General features: G+C 39.1%; 3 protein-coding genes across 6 annotated transcripts; 1 reads left to right on the top strand and 2 right to left on the bottom strand.

The window, feature by feature from the left end:
* Nucleotides 1-758: 758 nt before the first annotated feature.
* Nucleotides 759-15,747, top strand: LOC110908337 (PH, RCC1 and FYVE domains-containing protein 1). 4 transcript variants are annotated; one of them, XM_022153261.2, is made up of 10 exons: nucleotides 759-1,201; nucleotides 6,275-6,361; nucleotides 6,728-6,817; nucleotides 8,042-8,122; nucleotides 8,393-8,587; nucleotides 8,805-10,895; nucleotides 10,981-11,127; nucleotides 11,874-12,214; nucleotides 14,220-14,386; nucleotides 15,480-15,747. In XM_022153261.2, exons 1-9 carry the CDS (start codon nucleotides 1,124-1,126, stop codon nucleotides 14,338-14,340), a joined length of 3,231 nt encoding a protein of 1,076 aa, XP_022008953.1. In that variant the 5' UTR covers nucleotides 759-1,123; the 3' UTR covers nucleotides 14,341-14,386; nucleotides 15,480-15,747. The 4 variants fall into 4 exon arrangements, with proteins under 4 accessions (XP_022008953.1, XP_022008954.1, XP_022008952.1 ...); XM_022153262.2 differs by lacking the exon at nucleotides 15,480-15,747 and adding an exon at nucleotides 15,383-15,400; XM_022153260.2 differs by lacking the exon at nucleotides 15,480-15,747 and adding an exon at nucleotides 14,627-14,742.
* Nucleotides 15,748-19,689: 3,942 nt separating this feature from the next.
* Nucleotides 19,690-25,686, bottom strand: LOC110906650. Its single transcript, XM_022151752.2, has 6 exons — nucleotides 25,538-25,686; nucleotides 24,408-25,440; nucleotides 21,839-24,289; nucleotides 20,731-21,754; nucleotides 19,832-20,248; nucleotides 19,690-19,787 (listed from the first exon to the last, which is right to left on the bottom strand). The coding sequence occupies exons 1-6, from the start codon at nucleotides 25,684-25,686 to the stop codon at nucleotides 19,690-19,692; spliced, it is 5,172 nt and encodes a 1,723-aa protein (XP_022007444.2).
* Nucleotides 25,687-26,142: 456 nt separating this feature from the next.
* On the bottom strand, nucleotides 26,143-26,640 carry LOC118486481. Its single transcript, XM_035982959.1, has one exon. It carries the CDS (start codon nucleotides 26,638-26,640, stop codon nucleotides 26,143-26,145), a length of 498 nt encoding a protein of 165 aa, XP_035838852.1.
* Between the last annotated feature and the right edge of the window lie 364 nt (nucleotides 26,641-27,004).

Raw genomic sequence — 27,004 nt, 5'->3', positions numbered from 1 at the left:
ACCTTAGGGACGATTTTTGGCATTTTACTTTTCTTAAAAAACATTTAGGTTTTTCTTTTATAACTTTTATTCCTTATTATCTACGTTCCTATACTTACATATTTTTTGTTCCAGATACAAACACAAAAGCACACACCATTGGTTTGCTGCACCTCAGTTTAAGCATGTCTTAACTCTTTTCGGGTTGGTTAACGTAAGGTTATGGGACATCCTTAACCTTAACCATAACCATAAACAATTAATTGGTTAATCAAACAACCTTTTTTATATCCGTGGGTTAATCTCGATTATCAGTTAATTTGATTTAGTGGCAGTCCGGTTACCGGTTAATTTCAATTAACGGTTAAGGTCTGCTCATCACTAAGTTTCACTAAGCTAACCTCATAGGATCTAATGTTTTTATAACCGAATCAATCTGGACGCTCGGACTAGGAAGCGAACTCTCCACCGATGTTCATTTTCAGGCAAGATAGCTTTAACTGCTGGCAGTTGAACTGTTAACTCGGTTAGCAAAAGCCAGATCGGGTTTTTTTTTTTAATACTTCATATTTTATTTTGGTATTTGAACGTATGTATTTCTTGGAAATTGAAAGTGTATATAAAATTTATATAGGTGTTAATGAAAATAGCCAAATAGGAAAAAACTACTTATTTAGATTTTAATATATATATATTAAAAGAAAATAATATAATAATATATCTGTATTTATTATGGTTTATAATTTTGATAGAATATGATTCTTACTCAGATACTACACTACTTGAAAAACCTTTTTAGCACCCCAAACCCCCCTCTCTCTCTTTCACACAGTTAAAGGTGTCTGAACTCCTCCCTGCACAGCTGATTCTTACAAGATCAAGCACACATTTACTCCACCTTCGTCATCCTGATCCGTCAAATCATTCAAATTACGCAACATTTTCTCTCTCTCTCTCTCTCATCTCTGATCGAATCAACTGCAAATTATTCACTTAAACCTTTTGTTGCTTTACACCTACGATTGATCGATTTCAATCTTCGGTTTTGTGTTACGTGAACGGATTGCGATTGATTAACGTTCGATTATGAGGTTGATTGTTGTAGGAATTGGTAGCTAGGTTTGCGCTTGTGTAGGCGCAGCAGATGATGTTGATGCAGACTCCGAGGATGAATTCGGATGCTAGTAGGACTGGTGGTCATGTTGAAAGAGACATTGAGCAGGTATAATCAATTAACGAGTTTTGTTGCTGTTATGGTAGGGTTTTGTCATTGTTTGGAGTGTTGGTTCATCATCCGCATTAGGATACACAGAATTAGAAACAATAAATAGATTTATTTGCTACCGAGGTTATGTGAGGTTTAAGTAGTGTTGTTTACGGGTTTAACAATCTGCGTCTGTTTCGTATAGATGATGTAGTGAAGTTTTTGGTGTGTGATTGTTGTACCTGTGGGAATGCTGCTAGAAACATGTAAGAAAGAGTGATTCATTAGGTTCTTATTGTGAACTTATACAATGTGGATTCCATGTTTAATGGCAGTGAGTTTTGGCAGATAATCTTTGGGTTTGTGGATTTTGTAGTGTAGTTGGTGTTTTCCCCTTGTCATTTTCGTGTGATTTAGCATAAGTTGGTATGATGATGGCCTGCCTTAGATAAATTAAAGAGTAGATATTACTGATCTAATACCTAGGGCCTACTGTATCCTATGTAGGTAAGAGGGATGTTGTCTGGGGTGCATTATGCTCTAGCGATCTAAGTTTTTTTTTCTTTTTGAAGATATTTGTAATACGAGAACCCTTGTTTTCATTAGGTGTGGAGAGCTTAGAGTTTGCTGTGTTCCTTAATTCTGTTTAATGTTTGAAGTACGTATGTCATATATAAGTTGTGGCTACATGTCTTGAAATCTACTGCTATTTATATGTAGCCGTAGCCTTTTGTGGCTATTACTTTGTTGCACTTAGTTTGGAGTTTCTAAAAGATTCTGTTGGTACATTAACCGGCATTTTTCAAAATTTGTTACATCAGAAGTGAAGTTTTAAAGTTTGTTGCCCACAATTACAATACATTTTGGGTAAGTTAACCCTACTTAACATCCTGCAGAAATTTAGGTCTAAACTGCAAACAGAATTTGATAGAAGTCTGAGTGACAGATGGATAGACAGTCAGATGCTATTCCTTCACTGGAGCACTACTGACACGGTGTTTTAGTTCCCTGCCAATATTAACTGTACTATGTTTCTTCATTGGTCACGCTAAACTTTAGACAAACTTACTAATTGTAGTGTTGTTTTCAAATTTATGGTAGTATCCAAGATTTTTGTTTGAATTGAGGTATAGTAATTAGTAAGTGGTACCACAACTGGTGTAACATGCTTTGGAAATCACCAGAAGAAAGAAAATGTTAGAAGAAGAATATTCCTATTTTTCCTAGTAAGATGTGTTAGTATTGTAACACCCCACCATAACCATGATGTTGTTAACTTTGCTCTACCTGACCACATTTTTGTCTTTGACTATCACACGAGAACTTCTCATGAGGTGACCCATATTTGTAGTACACTGGTACTCCTACCCAGAGCTAGAGGTGCACAAGCCGGGTTTTTTTAGAACCAGAACCGGGTCTGGGTTGGTCAATAACCGGTTCTGGGTACGTTCGGGTTTTTGACCGGTTTGGCCGGGTTTTTTTCAGGTTTTGGTCGGTTCGGGTCCGGGCTTTGACCGGGTAGAGGTGGAACCGGTTCTGGTTTGGTTCCTTTTTCTAAACTCGGGTCTGGAACTGTCTGTACCCGCAGGTTGGGTAGGGTAGGAACCGGTTCTGGGTCGGGTCCGGAGCCGGGTTTTTTTTGTGCACGGCTACCTAGAGCACACTCAATTGCGCAGTTTTGATGTCAGCGGCCCCAAACCGTGTGGACACTATTTAACCCAACATCTCTTGTGCCTATGGCTGATGTGGGATCCACCAAAGGTGTTACAAACACCCCCTCCTTAGAACTCATCATCCTCAATGAAGTTCTCCCCACCATCCTGGACAACACAAGAGTTGCTCTAATACCATATTGTAACACCCCTGCCAGGGCCAAGTTATTAACCGCTTTCCCGAGCAAGTGGATCCTACCATGATGGTGGCTTAGAGATGCATAAAACAGATGTCGAGGGATCAGTCTTGACTCACCCCATTATGTGAGAAGGTGGGTCATGTGGAATATCGTGGAAGGAGAGGTGGATCGTATAACATGTCTCGGCTGCTGTTATCCAAAGAAGATGGATCCTGCCAGGGCTTGGGTTTGACTTTTGAGAGTGGTTGGATTGGTGTAAAGTGTAAACCTGAGTCCCACATTGGAACATAACAGATCTTAAAGCCAATTTATAAGCAGATGAGTTACTCCACGTATTGCCTTATGAGTTTAGGATTGGATCCTAGAATGCCAGTAAGGTGGCCTGGGTAACAAGATCTTGGCTAGAAAAATATTGCAGAGCTATGGTAGGACTCACATGGTGTTTGTCCACTATTAAACAATGGTTGGTTGATCATACTCCTTGAGTCAGCATAGTTAATAATCATTATGTGGAACATATGTTCACATAACATGTAGAAGTATAAGATGGTGGCCTCACTTCTCAATATCTATGCAATTTACATGATGCATATAAATCCACGAGTACAAATGTTTTCCTTGAACATGCAATATGATTTCCTTGTACTCTCACAGTAGACTGCTACTAAAGTTAGCTAGTTGAAAGTTTATATTTTTTCTTATAAGTTAAACTCCTATCAGATAAGTTTATATTCAGAACATAGCTAACAAAGATTCAAAGGCGCTAGGCACACTCAAGGCACATAGGCCTCGCCTGGGGCTGATATGTGCCATTACCTACATCAACCCATGATGCATCGTAAAGGAATATTATTGGGCTGTTAGTGGTTTACTAACTCTTCTTTTATTGTCTCTTTATTTAGTAATAGTGGGTGAGTGGTAAAGTAGTTCTAAACGGTTAGTATTAGTGGTAGAGTAGTTCCATTGTAACACTATTTAACTAGTCAATGTCTTGTGTTAATTTTTTATGAATGAAATTTATGAAATGGGTCTAATACTCTCTAAATGTTCTTCTAGTTTCCTCCTATTTTCTTTGGCCAATGATTAAATTGTTGGAACCACATCAGGGGCCTAGGTGCAAAAAAAGTGAGGGCATGAGAAAAAAAAGGGCGCACGATAAATAAATAAAAAAAAAAAATAAACAAAAGCTATTAATAACATTTAATATCATCTAATTAGTACCTAAAGTTCTAAAATTAGGGATGGAAAAAATACCCAAGCCCGACGGGTATACCCGAAACCCGAAGCGTTTGGGATGGGTATACCCGATACCGGACGGGTATTGGGCCGGTATGAGTAAGGAAAAAAAATATTTCGTGGGTATGGGACAGTTTGGGATTAGATGATACCTGACCCGATTACCCGAAACTATATACCTGTTTACCCCAAATATATACTCGATACCTTTTAAGTTTTATATTTATTTTCCTTTAACTATTATTCTGTATTGTTTTGTAGCTTTATTATTTGAAAAATAAACTTTTCGTTTGAAATATATATTTTGATGACATTATTCATATTTATATGCTATGAAATACAAAATTATTTTTTGAGATTAATATTATAATATATTTACATTTTTATATATATCAAATATTATTATGGTGATGATGATATGTATGTTATTTATCATATGTAGATTTTTAAAGCATAAAATTATAAAGGAAAGTAAATATATATATACATGAAAATCGTAACGGGTATACCCGATACGCGTGGGTATGCCCGATAGCGGACGGGTAAATACCCGCCAAATACCCGACAGGTAATGGGTCGGGTATGGGTATGGGATTAGCTATACCCGACCCATACCCGGCCCATCGCCATAAAATGTCAATGTATTAGTGTAGAAAAGTAGTTTCCTGAGATAAAAGTAGAAATCTGGCTGGAATCTTGCCAAAATTTAGAAAATCTGGCCGGAAACTCTCCTGAATCTGCGCTTGAACCATCACCTGGAGAATTATAGCTCAATTGCCTCGCCTGGGAATTGCACCAAGGCGCAAGAGGCAATCGCTTTCAACAACTCATCATCATCATCATCATCATACTCGGTAAAGTCCACCAATAGCGAAGCTAAGATAGGGTCTAAGGAGGGTAAGATGTAGACAGCCTTACCTCTACCCCGTAGGAATAGAGAGGCTGCTTCCAGTGAGACCCCAGCTCGATAGTAGTTTTGCATCAAGCCTTGGACACAAGGCACATAACACTCGACAATCGGGACAAAGGCGGATTAGTGCATGTACCCTTTTGTCTTTCGGCTATCAACGCAACCACATGATGCATGATTAACCATCCCCCTCTTTTAACGTTATTTTTATGAAATTAGTAAAATAACTTTAAAATTAGTGCACTTTCACTTTTGCCCCTCGAGCGCCTACACATATATACATCATATGTGGATACCGCAAGAGGGGCTAAGATCGCTTTCAACAACTATGATTCTGAATGCTTGCATATTCTGCATGAGACGGATTTAGAAGCTGATTACGAGTTCATATGTAATTTCATGACATTTTTACCTTTTTAGCATGTGAGAAAATTTCATCTTCATTGTAGCGCGTTTCAAGCCAGTTTAGTGCTGTTACCTCAAGAGCGTAGTGCTGTAGTTGGGACACGATCTGTTTGTTCTGAACCAAATATGAGGATTGCAATTTTGCAACTGACTGCAGTGCTATTTATTTAGATGATATCATCTTCTATCTGGTGATATTAATTGTATGTCATCTTTGGCTTTATCTATATGTGATCGTGTCTACTAATGTAAATAAATGCTCTTGATTGCAGGCACTCTGCCATATTTATATCAATCAAAAGTTGATGTGGCAAGTTTAGTATAAATGCTTTTACGTTTCTTAAATAATAATCAAATGCAGAAAGAAATCACACATAACAGTATATGTACTTACCTAACTTTAACATAAATTATTTTATAAAATAACTAGACAAGCTTGCATTGACACAGTTGCTTTCCCTTATAACATGAAAATCATGGAAATGAACCCTATTTTTGCATGGCTGTAACTGTTCTTTAATCGCTCGTAGGAAGTTAACCCTATGAAGTTGCAGGATAAATTTAATGCACCTAGAATCCTTGCTGCATGAAATATAAAATCTCAAAACTATCTTGCCAAATAGATATGAGCCTATGTTAAGGTTTGTTCTCTTGCATTAAATAGATTTTTAATTGATATTTACTGCAGGCAATTACTGCTCTAAAGAAGGGGGCTTATCTTCTCAAATATGGGAGAAGAGGGAAACCTAAGTTTTGTCCCTTCAGGCTGGCTAATGTAAGTTTGAAATTGTTTTTGATCATCCGTATAGTATTTCTTGTGTTTGTCATTTCAATCTTCATTCTCTTTTATTGAATTACTATTTTTCTCTTAGCTTTACACATGATTAGATCTGGCATGAAAAAACTGTACCATGCGTAAAAGTATGTTTACGATATGTACACTAGGTGCTTTTTGCCCTTTGTGTTGCTTCACAGTGTGCACAATAAGTGCATATGGAAAAGTACAATGCACATTAGGTGTTTGCTGCTTAAAGTTTGTGCAGTGGATGATTACCTCCTTTTCAACTTAATAATGCATTCTATTATAACTGGTAATTGTTGGTAACTACTAAACAATTTTGGATTTCATCTGATTTTTCAGGATGAATCAGTTCTCATATGGTTTTCTGGGAAAGAGGAAAAACACCTTAAGCTAAACCATGTATCCAGAATTGTTTCAGGGCAGCGAACTGTAAGTTCCATATATAGAAAGTAACCTTTCTAACTACTGTTTTCTAGAGATATACCTTGAAACCTCAATAGCTCTTCCCAGTTCTAGACGTACAAGTAACAACTGATACAAGATGCTAAAAACTCTTGCATTTCTTTGATATTTCGTTTTCGAAAAATAACTTGAAGTAGAATCATGTACGTAACAATATGACTAAAGATTTAAGATCAATGTGAAACCAAATACCAACAAATCATAGTAACAAGATATGGTAAGGTGTTTTCCATTTTAATGCATGACAAAGGGTTTACCATACTGTTAGCAATCAGAATGGCATCCCAAGTACAATGAAGAACGATACGCTGATATAACATGATATGAACCACCTCCAAGAAAAGTCTATTTGGGCCATGTAACAATGTTTATCTATACTCTTAGATCTTGTAAAACGCTCAGATTATATGTCAGAATTAAGATCATTGTAATTGTATCTGATACTTCTACAGAGATATTTCTCAATGCTGCTACCATAATTGAACAAGGAAAAGAATCAGATGAAGTATATATCCATACATATGCATAAATAATAAATAGTACAAGATATACCAGCTTCTATGGTATGATATGTATGGATATACTTCATCTGATTCTTTTACGAGTTCAATGATGGTAGCAGCATTGAGACAAGATCTCTGTAGAAGTATTAAATACAATTACAGTGATCTTGATTTTTGCATATAATCAAAGCGTTTTTACAATATCTGAGAGTATGGATAAACATTGTTAAAGGGCCTAAATAGACTTTTCTTAGAGATGCTCCATACCATGTTATATCATTGTATTGTTCCTCATTGGACTTGGAAGGCAATTCTGATTGTTAACAATTATGGTAAACCTTTTGTCATGCATTAAAATGGAAAACGCCTTGCCATATCTTGTCTAATATGATTTGTTGGTATTTGGTTTCACGTTGATCTTAACCCTTTAGTCATATTGTTACGGATTTTGCTTCAGGTGTGACCAAACTTATATTCAGTGGTCATGTTCAGATGGGAAGTTTGGGTTTCTCTATGGTTTTAATGTTACGAGACCTTTATGCAACTCTCACAAGTTTGCTTACGATATGAAGTTGTCATTTTACTTGGAAGCTGTTATATTATTAAATATAACACACAAATGTAAGCGTTTCCCTTGTGATGGATAACGGATTAACATATTATTTTGATGTTCCTTTTTCTTTACTAGCCAATTTTTCAAAGGTATCTGCGGCCTGAGAAGGAGTATCAGTCATTTTCTCTAATTTATGATGACAGGTCTCTAGATTTGGTAAGAATTTCATTAACTTTCTTGATGCAGTTAATTATTTGTATAGTTGTATGTCTGCCACCAATGGGGTGGTGGTCCATTGGCAAAGGCAAAGCCTTTAAAAAACACCTAGGTTGGGAAGGGGAAGGTCTTGGGTTCAAGTCCTATAGACGACAGGGGATTAAAGAAATTAGCCGTTCAAAAAAAAATGTCTGCCAATTAGGAAGATTTTACTTTTATGACGGTATTAATAATGTCAAACTTTCTGACTGGTTTTTGTTTATTTTTTAGATCTGCAAGGATAAGGATGAAGCTGAGGTATGGTTTAGTGGTCTTAAGGCACTAATATCACGTAGCCATCAGAGAAAATGGAGAACAGGATCAAGGAGTGATGGATTCCCATCCGAAGCTAATAGCCCCAGGACATATACACGCAGAAGCTCGCCTTTACACTCTCCATTTGGTAGTGGTGATAGCTCATACAAGGTACATATTCTCTTCTTAGCTTGATATATTTTAAAAATTAGATTTGAACCTTCATACACGTGTATATCCCTTCATATATAGTTCTGCCTGTTAGAGCCATCTATGTTGATGTCTGGTCTATTCAATTCATAAGTAAATGGATTGAATTTGCCACGTGTAGTTCGGTTATATCTACTTAAAGATGTACGTTGATAATGCGTAACGTTTCATCATACAGGACATGGGTGATCAGCTCCCTCTTCAAAGTCCATACGGAAGTCCTCCTAAAAATGTTGTAGACATGAACTTTTATTGCAAAGTTCCTCCTAAAGTTGGTGGTTTCTTCCCTTCAGATTCCACCACTGGTTCTGTCCATTCCTTATCATCTCGAGGTTCTGATAGCCATCACTCAAGGGGGGCAGTAACGGGTGTAGATGCCTTTAGGGTTAGCTTATCAAGTGCTGTTAGCTCATCAAGTCAAGGTTCCGGTCATGATGACGGGGATGCCTTAGGTGATGTTTTTCTTTGGGGTGAAATCACCACAGATGGTCATGGTGGATCGAATGCTAAAATTGACTCCTTATTCCCTAAAGCTTTAGAATCAGCAGTTTTACTTGACGTTCAGAACATTGCTTGTGGTGCAAGACATGCTGCATTAGTAACCAAACAAGGAGAGATCTTTTCTTGGGGTGAGGAATCTGGTGGGAGACTCGGGCATGGGGTAGATTCAGACGTTTCACACCCGAAACTTATTGATTCTCTCAGTAATGCAAACATCGAGCTTGTAGCATGTGGTGAGTATCATACATGTGCTGTAACACTCTCTGGCGAGCTCTACACATGGGGTGATGGTCATTTTGGGATTCTCGGACACGGGAATGAAGTAAGCCATTGGGTTCCAAAACGGGTCAATGGCCCTTTAGAAGGTATCCATGTCTCCTTCATCTCATGTGGACCGTTTCATACTGCTGTGGTGACCTCTGCTGGCCAGCTGTTTACTTTTGGTGACGGGACTTTTGGTGTTTTAGGGCACGGAGATCGAAAAAGTGTTTCGAAACCTCGGGAAGTTGAATCTCTAAAAGGACTCAGAACAGTTAGAGTTGCTTGTGGCGTATGGCATACTGCTGCAGTTGTAGAAGTTATGGTCGGGAATTCAAGCTCTAGTAATTGTTCTTCTGGAAAATTGTTTACATGGGGGGACGGTGATAAATATCGGCTCGGACACGGTGATAAAGAAACTAAACTCGTGCCAACTTGTGTTGCTGCACTCGTAGATCCAAATTTTTGTCAAGTTACTTGTGGACATAGTATGACGGTTGCACTTACGACATCAGGTCATGTCTACACAATGGGGAGTCAAGTTTATGGTCAACTCGGGACTCCTCAAGCTGATGGGAAAACTCCGACTCGTGTTGAAGGCAAACTGCTAAAGAGTTTTGTCGAGGAGATAGCATGTGGGGCCTTCCATGTTGCGGTTTTAACTTCGAGGACAGAAGTTTATACTTGGGGTAAAGGTGCTAATGGCAGGCTCGGTCATGGAGATATAAGTGATAGAAATTCTCCTACGCTAGTAGACGCACTAAAAGACAAACAGGTTAAAAGTATAGCTTGTGGTACTAATTTTACTGCAGCTATATGCCTTCATAAGTGGGTATCAGGAACCGATCAGTCTATGTGTTCTGGGTGTCATCTACCATTCAATTTCAAAAGAAAACGACATAATTGTTATAATTGTGGACTCGTTTTCTGTCATTCATGCAGTAGCAAGAAGTCACTAAGGGCATCTATGGCATTGAACCCAAACAAACCTTATCGTGTTTGTGATAATTGTGCTAATAAGTTGAAGAAAGCTATAGATGCTGACGTGCCATCATCAGTGTCTTTAATAAGTAACAGAGGAAATGTGAATGATCCAAACGAAAAAGATGATAAACAAGATCCTAGCTTCCGCCCTCGTCTTGCTAGATTTTCATCAATCGAATCCTTTAAACCAACTGAAAACCGGACTTCAAAACGTAACAAGAAACTTGAATTTAATAGTAGCCGTGTGTCACCTATTCCTAATGGAAGCTCTCAATGGGGAGGTCTTAACATATCTAAGTCACTTAACCCGGTTTTAGAATCTTCTAGAAAGTTCTTCTCGGCTTCTGTTCCTGGTTCAAGAATTGTGTCTCGAGCAACATCTCCAATATCTAGACGCCCCAGCCCTCCTCGTTCAACTACCCCAATTCCAACCTTGGGTGGATTATCATCACCGAAGATTGTAATCGATGATGCTAAGAAAGCAAATGATGACATCAGCCAAGAGGTTGTAAAACTAAGAGCACAGGTATGTGGTTTGTTCACATCTTAATCTTTGAATCTGATCCTTGTTTTTAAGGCATAATTACCAAAATCCATTAAAATTGTTGCAGGTAGAAAATTTAACTCGTAAAGCACAACTTCAAGAGATTGAGCTGGAAAGAACTTCTAAACAACTAAAGGAGGCAATAGCTATTGCAGGGGAAGAGAGCTCAAAATGCATAGCTGCAAAAGAAGTCATTAAATCGCTTACTGCCCAAGTAAGATCAGTTTTGTTTATCATTATGTTTTTAATGACTAGCAGGCATTTATCGGATTTGGTTTGTGATCCGATTACCGTATAAGTGGCATGTAAGCACTAACCGGGTTGGGGGGTTGCACACATAATACACCAGCACTGTACAAGTACACGATGCACACAACATACATTGTACCAGCACACAGAATACACACACAGTACACACAATACATGCACACCGGATGAGCACAAGATACATTCACACCAGATAAAAACACAGTACACACACATTTTATACACACACTCTTTCACGGTCTGGATGTTTAATTTATATTGTTTTCTGTTTCTGAAGACTTGTATTTCTTTCGTCCTAGGAAAAGATTGACCTTTGAATTTGCCTGTGTTTTAATCAGTGTCTGATACTTTAACCATTTTTCAAAGGGATATATCCCCTTTAAAACTTTGTATAATATCAATTATTACCCAACATAAAATCTTATCAAATATTCAGATGTACCCGTTTTCGAATTCATGACATATATACCCTTCCCTTAAGACTTGCTTTAGGATATGAGTGTGGATTGTAAGGAGAAAGAGAAGGGTATAATGGTCATATTATAAATTGTATATAGTGAGATGAGTATATATAAATTTTGATGTATTTTGGGCAGATGTACTTGATGTTAGTTTTACTGCAATTATTTTAAGCTGGAAGTAGCAGCAAATACCTGAAACTTTCTGTGTTGTTTTGTATGCAACAATAAATAGCTAAAAGACATGGCAGAAAGGTTGCCTGTGGGAGCTGCCAGGAACATCAAATCTCCCTCCCTTCATTCCAGTATTACTAATTCTTCGGGTGATATTTTATCAAATGTTGGAGTTGAGCGGTCCCATGGTCAAATGATGCCATATGAAGAACCAGATTCCAATGGTTCAAACAGCCCATTAAAACCAAACACAATTAATAACCGTAGTTCAGCCCAAAATAGCAGCAGAGGCAACACTGGTGAATCTGTTGATGAATGGGTTGAGCAGGATGAACCTGGTGTTTATATTACGCTCACATCTTTACCAGGAGGCGCCAAAGATCTTAAACGGGTCCGCTTCAGGTATGCTTTTTCCTGCTTAAATTCCCTATTACTTAATCTTAGTAGTGAAAATTTCTGCCCATCTATAACTAAACTGATTTGGCTGAATTTGGTTAATTCGGTTTTTAACCGAAACCGTAACCGAATTCATATTCGGTTATTCGGTTCGGTTAGGCAATAGTTAAACTTGTAATCAGAATTGTTTTAGATTGTTGTGATTAGGGTTACATTAGATGTGGTTTATATAGACCACAAATCCACAATGTTACACTCCTAACCCTATATTAGTATACTATTACGTTTTGTCTAATACTCCCCTGCAAACTAAGCGCAAGAGCGATTTTGTTTGAAAAGTAAAAAACCACAACACGTAAAAACATAAACATAAAAGCGTAAAGATAGTAGGTCTTCATTCTTCTCCGCCTTGCTTCCGCCATACATCATAAAATTTTGTTGCGACTTTTTTCTTTTTTTTTCTTTTCTCAAGACTATTATGTCGTTCCTTCTTCAAAATCGATGTCGCCCGACAGTAGTCAGTTCTCGACTAGTTTCTGGTCACAACCACCACTTCACTCTTTTTTTTGTTTGCCCTTCTCTTTTCACGAGACCTGATAGTTAATCGCCAGAAATATAACATAAGATCAGAAACACGAAACCGGAACCACCGCCTGGAACTCATTCTCAACGCCTCTTCAACTAGGGTTGTTTCTCCCCAAAGTTCTTTTTTTTCTCCCCTTTTGCCGGACCTTTGGGGTTTTGTTCAACCTCTACGAACTTCTTCTTTTAACTAACACGGTTTTTTCCCCTGTTCTTTCTTCTCATCCTCAACCCAAGTGAAATCCCTGTTCTTTCAATCAGATTGTTGCAACTCTCGCTAAAAACCGAAAGCTTTGTAACTTTCGTGAGGTGCACATTACTTTCGCCGGAAAATAACCGCTGCTGTATCGCGGCGGCGAAAACATCTAGGGTTATGGTAGCCACTGTTGTCTAGCGGTGGCGAAAATATCTAGGGTTATGGCGGCTGCCTGTGGTGGCAGTGACGCGATTTATGGTCACAAAAGAGCAGCGGCGACGACAGATCTAGGGTTTTGCGGTGGTAACGATGTTGGCTGAGGTTATGGCGGTTGTTTGTGGTGGATCCAGGGTTTACATAGGTGGTGGTTGTGATGATGGAGATGGCTAGGCTGGATCTCGTTTTTTTTTTTTTTATTTATTGAAAGAAAACAAATGGCTGTAAAGAAAAGAAGGGTTGGGTGGAGCAGCGGCGGCTGCCCCCGCCGGACATTTTTCACCAGTGGGTTGTAACCTAAGCTCTGATACTAAGTTAAACTTGTAATCAGAATTGTATTAGATTGTTGTGATTAGGATTACATTAGATATGGTTTATATAGACCACAATGTTACACTCCTAAGTGGTGTTCGGTTACGACAAACAAAAAATAAAAACCAAATTAACCATAAACCGAACCGTTGGACACCCCTAAACTAAACCAGTTGATCGGTTGGTTATGTCTCTTTCTTCTCTACCTTATCAAATGAGTAAAATTAAAAAAATCGTCCAAAGTGTATTTGGAATGCCATTTTTGAACCTATTTACTTTTTTTTAGTTATATGACATCTTAATTTGATGTAAAGTTGAAAAAAGAAAATCACAAAAAGCTTTTTTGAGCCAACCAACATGACCCACCCATTTTGCCACGTCTGCTTAGTTTGCTCAAAATTTTTTATAGGAAGATGGTGTGATTCAGGTTGCATTTTTTATATATATAAGTAGTGAGTCAAGTAGGTTAAACGGGCTGAAAGATGTTTTAAGTGCATGCAAAAGCTTTCTGTATAAAATGATGGATTGTTATTTTGTCAATAAAATTCCTGTAGTTATGTTATTGCTATAATTATTTAAAAGTTTCAAATTAAACGGACAAAAGATGTGTTGGTCAGTTGGTGGCTATTTTGCCAGAATCATTTTGACCTCTTACCCTGTTTAATAAAATACGGATTTCAATTTTAAAAACGACTTGACTTGCAGCCGGAAGCGGTTCAGTGAGAAGCAAGCAGAACAGTGGTGGGCCGAGAACAGGACGCGAGTTTATGAAAAGTACAATGTACGAATGCTTGATAAGTCTAGTGTCGGCATCCCAAACGAATGACTTAGAAGCCCGCCCGCCAGCCGACACACTAATGGACATGTACATGGTATGTAAATGAATTTTTCTAATCCCCCCCTTTGCATCAATCATACAAAGAAATGCTGGTCTTATATTAATTGCTAAGCCTCAATTGTTTTTATTTCAATAATTAGATTATCTTTCATCATATTTAGAACATTTATTGTCAAATAAAGTTAAAGAAAAAAAAACACAAAAAAGTGATTGTATGTTTTGATCCGTAATAAAAATGCTGCTCATTCTGACCCGAAAATTGTTTATAATCTAGAGATGTGCAAAACCGTACGTTGTCACTCGTTGGACAATACTTATGAATTGCTGAAACAAGTTAGAATCGCATAGGACACTGGCAATGTTTATAGTTACAAATTGATATTAGGTCTGTTTCTCGCGGCCAGGTTATAGACATGGAATTCTTTAATACCAAATCTCGATGGAGGTTCAAATGACAATCATTAAATGTGTGAGAAATTTATACCATGTCTCTTTCACAATAAAATTCATGATTGTTTTTTTCCTTTTGTTTGTTCCATGATATAAGCGCAAAAAAGTAGTTTAGTGTTTTAATTATCTAATGGTTATCATTATAATTTGTTATAATGCAATTTGGTGCACCATTACAATTAGGGGCGGATCTAGGCTACTTTTGTGGGTTCCCAGGAACCCATTCGGTTTAGAAAAAAATGGGAAAAATTAGTGAGAACCTCGTATGATTTGGAAAAAAATAGTGAGAATTAGTGAGAATCTACCAAAAGGAACCTAGTGAAAAAAGTTCTTAGATCCGCCACTGATTACAATGTAGTTATGCCATTGAAATGTACTTTCATGGACAGTGCAACAAACTGCTTTACAAAGGTGCACCATGGTGACACACTATGATAATGCAGTCTGATGCATTAGTTTACAATGGTGCGTCAAAAGATCTATAGCTATGCATTGATCATTCATCCTAAAATCGTTTACTATTTGAGGGGATATATGATCTCTCTAACAAGTTGAACGTATTGAAACACAATAAAAATAGACTTAGATGTCATTTGATTATTGAGGCAACACAAAGAAACCACACACACAAGACGCTTCTTCGTTGACAAGTCTCCAACAACATCAATGTGTTACAGTCTCACTGATAAGGGCTCAAAGATCGTTTTAAAAGTTCGTTGGGACTGGTGCGTTGTATCGATGTGTGGCGGGTAGGGAGAAGCAATATGCGGTCAACGTGGGATGAGAAGGAATGGGTTATACAAAGACAGAGAAGGAATGGGGTTGCGCATTGGTTGGCATTACGAGGATTTTAATTAAAAGAAAGAAGCAAATCAGTTTTACCTATTTGCCTTATGTTCAACCATAACATGTTGAATTCAGTGATGGTTTCAGGATTTTTTTGGGGTTAGTTAAAACTAGTAGGAAGTTGAAGTAAAGTTTAAAGCATTCCTACAGTTAACGTTTAAGATGCAATGTTTGCAATGTTTCTTAACAAAAGTTACGTAAAAACGTAGATAAACTGAAGATGTATATAAAAATAAGCACGAGAACGTATTATATATAGCCCAACTTATTTGCAAAAGAAATTTACATCGAACACCAACCTGAACTTATACGGACATGTACATAAAAATAAGTAAAAAAAATTATGTTTTTAAGTTAAAGATTGTACCGCGCATTGCAGTGGGGCCAAAACGTAAAGTAAGTCGAATTTGTAAAACAAAATTTATGCCAAAACGTAAATTAACTGAAACCGTACAAAAAACATATTATATCTGAGCCTATCCATTTTCAAAGAAATGTAATCAACTTGAATTTAGACACGTACCTAAATATAAGTATGTAAAAATGATTATAATTTTTTTTGAAAGTTGACGGGTTAAAACTGTCAATACTAAATGTTGAAAGGTAAAGACTAAAATAAACAAAATCTTACTAAAAGACAAAAAAAAAATAAACGTAATCAACTTTAGTTTATACCGACACGTACATAAATTTAATCACATAAAAATGATTATAAAGTTTTTAAAAAGTTGAAGGGTTGTAAATACAATACTAAATGTTGAAGAGTAAATGCTAAAAAAAAAAAAAAAGGTCACTAAAAGACAAAAGAAAAAAAAACTAAAAAAGAAAAAATAAAAGAAACCAATGGGCAACTGCCATTCAGTAGCCTGCCACTGTTGATCCAACTTCATATTGTAAGAATTATAGAATATAGAATATAGAATGCAAACCATTTTAGGCTCGGCCCAATGTTTAATGTTTAAGGGCCTTAGGGTTTACCATTGTATTATATATCGGGAAGTATGTATTATCAAATGAAATGGATCAATTTTCTCTCTCTATTTCCTCTTAGTTTATCAACACTTTGCTCTTCCAAAATCATATCCATAATCCATTGATGTTAACTTGGATACTCACAAATTATTTTTGTTCCAACGATCAAGGTTCGCCCCTACCGCACCACCTTTGGAAACATGATCTAACACCACTAGCCACCGACGTTTTACATTCCAAACAAGAGAACTCAACTCAACAGACTAGTTTGGTAGGTGAGAGAGCTCATTTGATATATAGACCCCACATCAATTGCCCAAACAATTGACGTGAGACAAGTCCCAAACCGTGCAATGGTTTCAGTCCATAACAATCGACCCTCCTTAAGGGCTAACGTCCTCGCTGGTCACGTATGGCTCTTTCCAGGCCACCACTCACCACTCCGAGCCTCGTTGGTCATGGTTGGTACTCTCGGCCTTCAAGACTCTGCTGATGTCCCAAAATCGGCTACTGCAGACACCCTACAACGATATCACAACTATCGAAAACCTTTTTACCACACACAAAGGTGAAAGAAATACGGTTATACTCGAGCCGTTTGTAGGAAACAAAGGTTTCATTACACCAAAACCTAACATCTTGATTTTTCTCAGCAAAATAACGAAAGAAAACGATGTACTTATTATATTTAATGAAGTTACAACGGGTTTACGATATAAGTAACTTAACCCAAATTATGTATGTGATTATCTGTTTGAATTGAGAAACTTAGATAAATAAAAATAAAGTTTCATCGTAACACAATTGATGACAACGTTGCTCAACAGTTTTTTGTTGATTCTATGTAATATGTCAATAGGGACTTAAAAAGTATTATGCATTATTACATGATAAGCTAGCTTTGTGCTTGTGGTAATTACACATTCGTAGTAACTTCCATTCCAAGAAGAGACTAGCAACAATCTTACGTTAAACATGTTAACACTCAAATATTTTTGCCTTATGTGACATTGGTAGCATATCAGGGCTTGAATGTGTTTGTTAGGCGTTAGTAACGATATAAGTTGACCAAGTATAAACTCATAGTTACATTGATAATTTCCGATTTTTTCTCCAATGCATCTCTATTCAGAAAAAAAAAATGTATCAGAAACATGACCTACCTGTATGCTATGTTTGCGTGTATAGGGCTGGCTACTTTAAATTAAGAGAGCCAATCTTAAGCTCAGGTGAATCCGTTACACCTAGGAATGAGCTCGGGGTACAAAAGTATGGTACCGAAAATTGCCAAATACAAGTGCGGATACCGGTATTTGAAGGTGAATTTCGATACCTACAATACTCTTTTCCCATTTAGCGTAGAAGACGGTTGCTTATATTATTTAGAGTAAATTACGTTTTTGACCCCTGCGGTTATATCACTTTTACTATATTAGCCCAAAATAAGAAATTTTAACATATATGCCCTCATGGTCTTTTTAACTAACCATTTTAACCACTAAGTCTAATCATTTTGGCCCCCATGGTATCTATAACTAACCATTTTGGCCCCAATGATCTCTAGACTTAGGGACCAAAATGGTTAGTTATAGAGACCATGGGAGTAGATATGTTAAAAGTTCTTATTTTGAGCTAATATAGTAAAAGTGATATAACCTCAGGGGCCAGAAACGTAATTTACTATTATTATACCGGGTAATTGCCAAGGCCTGGTCTATTCGCACACGCCTTTTGTCTTTTTGCACATCCAAAGCGCCGCACTATGGCCAAAGCGGGGCGCTTTGGTCTTGGTCAACAGACAAGGACTTAGTCCTTGTCTGTTGACCAAGACCAAAGCGCTCCGCTTTGGCCATAGTGCGGCGCTTTGGATGTTTTTTTTTAGACAGATTGGATTTGGGTTGATGTGGGTTAGTTTGGTAGGGATTTTTGTTTGAATTAGTTTGATAGAGATTTTTGGAGGAAAAATTTTTATTTTAGTTTTATTACATATAATTCATAGTTGTTTTATAATTACGTCATTACGTCATTATTTTTATAGAATGTGTATAATATAAGTTCTTAACGTTGTTTATTTTGTTAAATTAAACGAACACGTTAAATAAAATGTACAGAAAGCCATAAGAATTAAACGTAAACAATCCAGAACCAACGTGATGTAAATAGAAGATTAACTGCAATATATATATATATATATATATATATATATATATATATATATCAGTTTGTACATACAATACCAACAAAAAGGTACAACTGAGTACATAATACATAACAAAACACTAAACAAACAAAGTAATGTACTAATCCTCGTGCGGTGGGGACGGTGGGAGGGGAAGTGGAGGCAACGCAGCGAGCTCTCGTAGATCAACGAGCGTCTGGACGATCCAGTCAATGCGTGCGCCCTGACGTCTGAGGTGCCGGTCGAAGTCCCGAGCCACCTCACGCGCTGCCGGAGGCAGGTCAGCGTAAACGTGCTGCGGGTACTGTGGCGGCTCAGGAGCTGGCTGAACTGGTGGTAACGGGATCTCCTCGACATGCTCCTCCTGAGCCGGATCCTGAGGCTGAGCCTGAGGCTGATCGATGCCCAGAGCCTGTAGCTGAGCCTGCCGAGCGGCCTGCTGAACATCAGGAGGGGCTAACACTCCAGGCCTCACCTCAATAACAACCGGGATGACCTCCGGCAACACCTCCGGCTGCCAAATCAGCCCGTCAGCACCCCTGAACCTCAGACCGACATCAAAGGTACGGGTGATCTGCATGCTAGATACTGATGCGCGGCCCAACCTGGATGACGGGACCGGATCGCACAGCAGCGGATCATGCTCGGGCACGATCCCTAGCGAGCGTGCAATGGCGGTGATGTATGAGCCAGTGTGCAGCTGCCCGCGGAGCTGCCGGTGGTATGCTGTAGAAAAGTAATCTGCCAGGCTGGCTGCTAGATCGCAGGGCTGGCGGCGTAGTAGGCAGTATAGAAAGAAAAGGTCACTGAGGTTGACCTTCTCCTTGCTGGAACCCCGCGGCACGATAGTCGACGCGATAACATGGTGCAGGTATCGGTGCAAGGAGTCTCTAATGGTGGTGGCCTTTTGCCAGGATTTCCCAAAGGGAGCCCTGGAAATGGCCCTCCAGAAACTGATAAGCGTCTGCCTGTCCACAATCGTAACCGCCTGCGTATATAAATCAGTATCAAGCTCAGGCTCTGTGTACAAACCTGTAACGACAGCAAACTCCCGCACACTCATCTGAAACTCCTGACCGGCGAGACGGAATGTAACCTCGTGGACTGGAAAATCCGGGTCCTCCACGTAATCCGCCGGATGCGGCGCGTATGTAAACGTAGAAAGAAACTCGACCGTAAGCTCAGGGTACGAGTCCTCCATCGCTAACTCAAATAGGCGCGACCAAGGAGTATCTAGTCCAACTATATCACACGCCCGCTCGACCTCTCCCAAGGTAGTCAGCAGCTCCCAGTCTATCCCCCCAATCTCTATGGTGCGCAACCTAGCGCATCTCCCCCTCGCCCGTGACCCCTGCGGAAACTGCAGGTACGGACATGCCGGCTCTCCCTCGTCCCCCACCTCTCCCTCAGCCTCCATATGCTCAATCTCGTCATCGGAGGAATCCATCCCTGCACGTTGAACAAATAATAATATTAAATAAACAAACAATATTAAACAAATAATATTAAATAAACAAATAATAATATTAAATAAATAAATAATATTAAACAAATAATAATATTAAACAAATATTAATATTAAACAAATATTAATAAACAAATAATAATATTAAACAAATATTAATAAACAAATAATATTAAACAAATAATAATAATTAAACAAATAACAAATTAAAAAAAATAAACATGAACCAAAGCGCCCCGCTTTGGCCTCGGCGCGGCGCTTTTTTTTTTTTTGGGTAAAGGGTTACCCCGGTGATTTTATAAATTCACAACCAAATAAATACAAGTAGTGTAGAAAGCCTACACTAGTTCAAACATAGGACATGCCCTATGAAAGTACAGCCAAACCAAACAAACACACCAAACAAAACCAAACAAAAACGACCACTAGCCTAAACAGCTAGAACAAACAAAAGCACATCCTTAACCAGCTGCCATCGCCAAAACACCTGAGCCCTCAATACCCCATTCCTCAAGAAGCCTTCGGACATTAACACAATTCTTCAGCTTCGCTCCCATCAACTTGTACCGAACCTGTTGAATAACAATTTCACTTAAAGTCTCCGGAGGCCGCAATTGGTTCTTGAATAACCTCGAATTACGCTCCTGCCAAATAAAATAAGCAGAAGCCGCCACAACCAATCTAGCAACGAACCCAACAGCCGTATTCGGTTTAGAATGCTCAATCAACCAGTTAGTAATGTCGTTCCATATAGGTTGAACCGCGACCATACCAACTTTCTGCCTAACTTTATGCCACATCTGAGATGAGTATTTGCATTCAAAGAAAAGGTGGCTATGCGAGTCGTGGTTGGCATAACAAAGCAAACAGCACATCATATTCATATTCTTCCTACGCGAAAAATCCCATGACAAGATTCTATCCTGAGTTAACAATTTCTGCCTCATGATAAGCCACATTAAAAATGCATGACGGGGGATGCATTGAGGGAACCAGACAATACGGCTCCAATCAACCTCCCCAGCCTGAATACGAATCGACTCCCAAGCACGCGAAGAAGAAAATTCAAACAATTTGTCACCATGCCGCCACCTAAGCTTGTCCGGTTTATTCGGCACCAAAATCAGCTGATCAAGTTGATTAAGAACCGGAAACGAGACCCTCCAATCATTCGGCCAATTCCATGAATTAGAGGAATAAATATCCGACACTTTAGAGCCCATATCAAACCCCGCGTTAGCAATGATTCTAGGCGAAATAAAAGCATTTAAAGGCCCTAACTTACACCACGAATCAAACCAAGCAGAAGTAGTCGACCCATTGCCAATCTCGGTCCATATAAACTTCCTAATAATCGGCCGAAGGTGAAGCAGCTTTCTCCAAGACCAGCAACACGAAGAAGGGACTCTACACTCCCAAAAACTCTTACCTTTAAGCCTATAAGAGTGGACCCAATCAACCCACAAAGATTTACGATTCGTAAGAATACTCTAAATATGAGATGACATGAGAGCCATGTTAACATCCCCAATCCGACGGATACCTAATCCTCCTTCATACTTAGGAACGCAAACCGAATTCCACGACACTTTAGCCCGCCCTTTTTGAAACGCACTGTCTTGAGACCATAAAAAATTCCGCATCAATGCCTCTAATTGAAGAATAACCCGAGACGGTAAAATGAAAACAGAAGACCAGTATATATGCATAGAAGACAGCACAGAAATAATCAGTTGCACCCTGCCTGCAAATGAGAGTAGTTTATTCCTCCAATGCAAAATCCGCTTTTCCAGTTTCTCCATCAGCACACAACAATCCTTATGGAGCAACCTAGAAGAGATAAGAGGCACCCCAAGATACTTCACAGGTAAAGCACCCTCCTTAAACGGCATAATATTCAAAATTGCATTTTTCACATAAGAAGGCACGTTCGAGAAGAACATTGTACTTTTCTGCACATTAGGAGACAAACCAGACATTTTCGAAAACGAATCAAGGGATTTCATAATACATCTGGCTGAAGCAATTTCACCTTTCGCGAATATAAACAAATCGTCCGCGAAACAAAGATTGATAATATGCTGACGCTCACACTTATTATGGAATTTAAATGAAGAGTCAATCCTTACCGAATGTTGAAGGATCGCCGTGAGCACTTCCATCACCAACGTGAACAAATAAGGAGAGACCGGATCACCTTGACGAAGACCGTGATTACCCTTAAAATAACCATGAACTTCCCCATTAATACAAACCGAATACGTCGTAGTGGAGACACAAAGCATGATCCAACGAACCATCTTTTGGTGAAAACCGAACCCAATCAAAACATCGTTGAGAAACTTCCAATCAACCGTGTCATACGCCTTCTGAATATCAACTTTAAATGCACATTTAGGAGGCCCGATATTACGATGATAATTATGCATCAGTTCTTGCGTTAACAAAATGTTATCAGATATTTTTCTTCCTGGAACAAACGCTGACTGGTTAATACTAACAATATCGTTCAAACTTGCTTTAATACGATCGGCCACTATCTTGCTAATGCATTTATACAACACATTGCAACAAGCAATTGGACGATAGTCCGTCACCATAACCGGAGAAGGGGACTTAGGAAGAAGCACAATAAGAGTATGGTTTAATTCCCGAAGAAGTTTCCCCGATCTAAAAAAATCGATAATAGCCTCCGTCACATCATTACCCACAATATGCCATGCCCCTTTAAAAAAACCAGCAGTAAAACCATCGGGCCCTGGAGCTTTGTCAGAACCTATGGAAAACATAGCCTGCTTGACCTCTTCAACTGTAACCGGTCTAGTCATATGAGCCGCAACATCATTATCCAAGGTTTTCGAAAATAGATCAGGGGACGGACACAGAGACGTGTCTCCCGAGCAGCCCAAAAAATTTTGATAGTGCGTAACGAAAGCTTCCTGAACCGAAACACCTTCATGCAACACCCCGCTAGTATCCTGAATAACATCAATATGATTATAATGAATCTTATTTTTAAGAACCGAATGAAAGAAAGCCGAATTTGAATCCCCGGCCGCCAACCAGTCAACTTTGGACTTTTGTTTCAAAAATCTCTCTTCGTCTAGAAGGGCTTCTAGATAAAGACGACGGGCACCAGCTTCTTCCTCTCGCAACGACAAAGAAGAAGGATCAATATCAACGTTGTGCTGAATCTCATCAAGCTTAGCTCTCAGATCATGAACTTTCTTATGCAGGTTTCCTTGCTGAAAAAGAAGAACCCTAAGCGGAGATTTGAGCAACCGAAGCTTCTTAACCACCGAAAATTGCGGCACCCCTCTAATACTCGTATCCCAAGTTCGCTTCACAATGACAAGAAAATCTGGCTTATGAACAAGAAAATTGGCAAACTTGAAAGATCTATTTTTAACTTTCCCCTCTTCTGGAACCTTCAGAACACACGGACAATGGTCCGACAAACGAGCCGGGTAAAACATTGCCACCGTATTAGGAAATTGAGCTATAAACTGCGAATTCCCCATAACCCTATCAATTTTTTTCAACAAACCAATACCCTTTTTCGGCTTCTGACTCCAAGTAAAATGAATACCCGAGCGATTTAAATCAATCATCTCAACATCATCAACACAAGCTTGAAATTCCCGCATGCTAGCCGAGATCGAGGAACACCCCATAGATTTATCTTCCAAGTTAAGAGCCGAGTTAAAATCTCCAAGCATGATCCAAGGAGCATCACGAACAAACGCCTTATGAAAAGAGAGATGCTTCCATAACTCCCTACGCGTAACATAATAATTCGCGGCATAAATAATCGAGCAAAATACCATTATCTTCTCCTGTTTAAAATTCAGTTGGAAATGCATAACCTGATCCGAAAGAGAAAGGACCATAACATCAAAGATAACAGGGTTCCAACCCACAATAATCCGAGTTCCTTTATCACAACTATCACCATTAGAAGCCCATTGCCAAGACCGAAAAACCGACTTACAAATATGAGGAAGATTATTCAGCTCAACATGAGACTCAAGAATAGCACAAAAACTTAACTTAAAATCTTTAATAGCCTGACGAACCTCCGCTTGCTTAATGGGGCGGTTCAAACCCCTAATATTCCAAGAAGCCAGATTAACCATTAATAACTATCGAGGAAGGAGTGCTTGCCCCTTTTTTAGCATCTTTTTTCACAATACCCTGATTAAGAAATGCATCCATCTCATAACCATCAGCTTCATTGAACACCTCCTCCACCTCTCCTTCCCCATCTCCACCGCGTCCCTCACCAGACTTGTTCCCATCCACCTCAGAAACATGTGGATCATTAAGAGCATCAAACGGGTTTGTGGATTGAAACCTGGACGTAGACGCAGCCGACCCACTAGCTCCGTCTTGAGACTTCTTAGAAGTCATTGGCCTATACTCGAACTTAGGCTTGGGCTTGTTAATAGGAAAAGCAGATTTTCTAGCAACTTTCTTACCATAGACACCTATATAACCATCTTCATCGACCACTGGCTTCTTACCAGCCTTCGAGTTATTACGAGTAGCAGGTTGAACCTTCGGGTGTTGCGGGCAAGAATCGTCCGAATGGCCAAAAACACAACAATGACTACACCGCAAAGGAACCCACTCGAATTCGACAGACATAGTCTCCTTAATGAAACCCTCCCCATCAAGTTCAGGAACAGCTAACGTGACCTCCTCTCTTAATTTCTTTTCAGCCGAGATCTCTATTAAGGCTCTAGCATAACTGCTGCGGCCCCACATATCCATGCACATCGATGAGGTATACGAATCCAAAGCCTTCGGCACACCAATAGTAGTAGCAATCATACTAAGGCCGTCTTCCGTATAAGCCGCAATCGGGACATCATGAATTTTCACCCATACTTGCACATTCTTAACACCCTTTTTCTCCAATTTAGTAGTCGGACTCCAGATATTTAGAAAAAGAGGTTGTGATCTAATATTCCAAGGGCCGTTGTTTAAGACATTCATCATACCTGTTTCATCGGCGAACTTGAAGAAAAAAAATCCATTATCATTCATCATAGCCTTTTGAACCCCAAACTTCTTCCAATTATTACGCACAAAATAATCCACGACAGGAAAAGCAACCCGATCACCAAGAAAGTAGCCATACAAGGTGTTTGCCAATTTATTTTGGTTCTTCATTCTGAAGAACAGAACCAGCAACGATCGATTAAGGCCCCAATCAACACAACAATCAACATGTATGTTATACCGAAACGATTAAGGGTGTTCGATCTTACCTTTTAGCGGTTGAAAGCTCGAAAAACTCGAAATCCGGCTCTAGTGTGTGAGATCGCACCTTATGTGTGTGTTTTTTTTGGGTGAAGTGGGGGAGAAGATGCCCCGCTTCAGTGTATAAAGAAGGACCGAAGCGCCCCGCTATGGCCATAGCGCGGCGCTTTGGTGTCCAAAACGCAGCGTTATGGCCATAGCGGGGCGTTTTGGGCCTTTTTTAAATTTTTTAAAATTGTTTTTAATTCACAAACGTGTCGATAAATAGTCTAAATTTTACGTTTTTTCCATTATACATCATTTTTTAATATATATGGACTATACTGCAAGTTCCGGATCAAATCGGTTACGTGTGATGTCTTATTCCGTTATTTCGTATCATTTTGGTTTGAAAGCACAAGTACTCCTGTGAGAAGTGTTATGTGTATCAGCCGCCTACCGTACATGAACATGACGTATTTTTTCATTAATTGTAGTATTATGATGTATATTGTCATTTTGGGTCGTACAAGTGCGTATTGAATCTGATTGGGTCGTGTCGGTGACATTCGGTTTTTAACGTGATGTAACGCGTATATTGAACAAACACAAACGTGATTATTATTAAACATATTTAAGATACATCGTGAACATATGCGGTTACATTAAGGTCAGGGGGACGATACGTAAGCATTTCGTACGCGTTGATCTGATCCATGTATAATGTATGCCAGGCTGCTGCGCGCTCTGTTCTGTTCGCTCTCCAGAGTAGGTTTGGGGGAGGCATTGGATAACAACCTCCAAGCTCTACATGTATGAAATGCCCATTGTCGACGAACACAACCGCAACCACCAGGGGAGGTTGCTCAGCTTCGTTTGGCCCGCCCAGGAGAGGGAAAATTGTATCGCTCCCACGAATGTCGATGGTGTGAACAATCACACCGTATCGTTGGGCAATAAGAAACCCCGTCTCAGGCATCGTCATGCAATTTTCGATACCTGCTCGTCCCACCCCCTTGAAATCGATTCGTGTAACCAACGCATCATAATGTCCTATGTTTTCCGGATCGAAAACCTGCCTCCAAAGCGATTCGTTCATACGTAACTCCTTTAGAAGTTGTTCCCGGATCATCAAATATGAATTTTGTTTCACTCCTAACCCAACAGCCACCGATCGAAACCCACAATGACCATCTGGCTTCACGTCCTTTATTCTAACGATGTATGGATGGATCACTTTGGGAATCTGAGATGCGTAGTTGCGGATCGCTATATCCGTCTTAGGACCAAGCTTGATATTCGGGAAATCATGGTGTAGGTTGAGCGGTTTGGTATTCTTTTCTCTTCTAGAATCTTCGGGTGATATGTACGAGCTGTGACGGGGAAGATCGTCTGAGGCCTCGACCCAAGTTTCTTCTGACGGAATGTAAGAGCTTTTTCTAGCGGTTTCAACCTTTCTTTCTTCCTGCGTTTTCAATGTTGGGCGACCACGAGTT

The sequence above is a fragment of the Helianthus annuus genome, chromosome 14, assembly GCF_002127325.2.
Source record: "Helianthus annuus cultivar XRQ/B chromosome 14, HanXRQr2.0-SUNRISE, whole genome shotgun sequence".
NCBI lineage: Eukaryota > Viridiplantae > Streptophyta > Magnoliopsida > Asterales > Asteraceae > Helianthus > Helianthus annuus.
The sequence above is the reverse complement of the archived record's forward strand: the minus strand, read 5'-3'. Positions and strand labels throughout refer to the sequence as shown.

Coding starts and splice junctions, on each gene's coding strand:
- LOC110906650 (XM_022151752.2), bottom strand. CDS start 25,686: ATGGCCATAGCGGGGCGCTTCGGTCCTTCTTTATACACTGAAGCGGGG. Junction 20,249..20,730: donor TGTTTTGGCGATGGCAGCTG/GTTAAGGATGTG, acceptor TTCAACGTGCAG/GGATGGATTCCTCCGATGAC. Junction 19,788..19,831: donor GGAGTTTGCTGTCGTTACAG/GTTTGTACACAG, acceptor TTATATACGCAG/GCGGTTACGATTGTGGACAG.
- LOC110908337 (XM_022153261.2), top strand. CDS start 1,124: ATGATGTTGATGCAGACTCCGAGGATGAATTCGGATGCTAGTAGGACT. Junction 6,818..8,041: donor TTGTTTCAGGGCAGCGAACT/GTAAGTTCCATA, acceptor TTTCTTTACTAG/CCAATTTTTCAAAGGTATCT. Junction 8,588..8,804: donor GTGGTGATAGCTCATACAAG/GTACATATTCTC, acceptor TTCATCATACAG/GACATGGGTGATCAGCTCCC.
- LOC118486481 (XM_035982959.1), bottom strand. CDS start 26,640: ATGATCCGGGAACAACTTCTAAAGGAGTTACGTATGAACGAATCGCTT.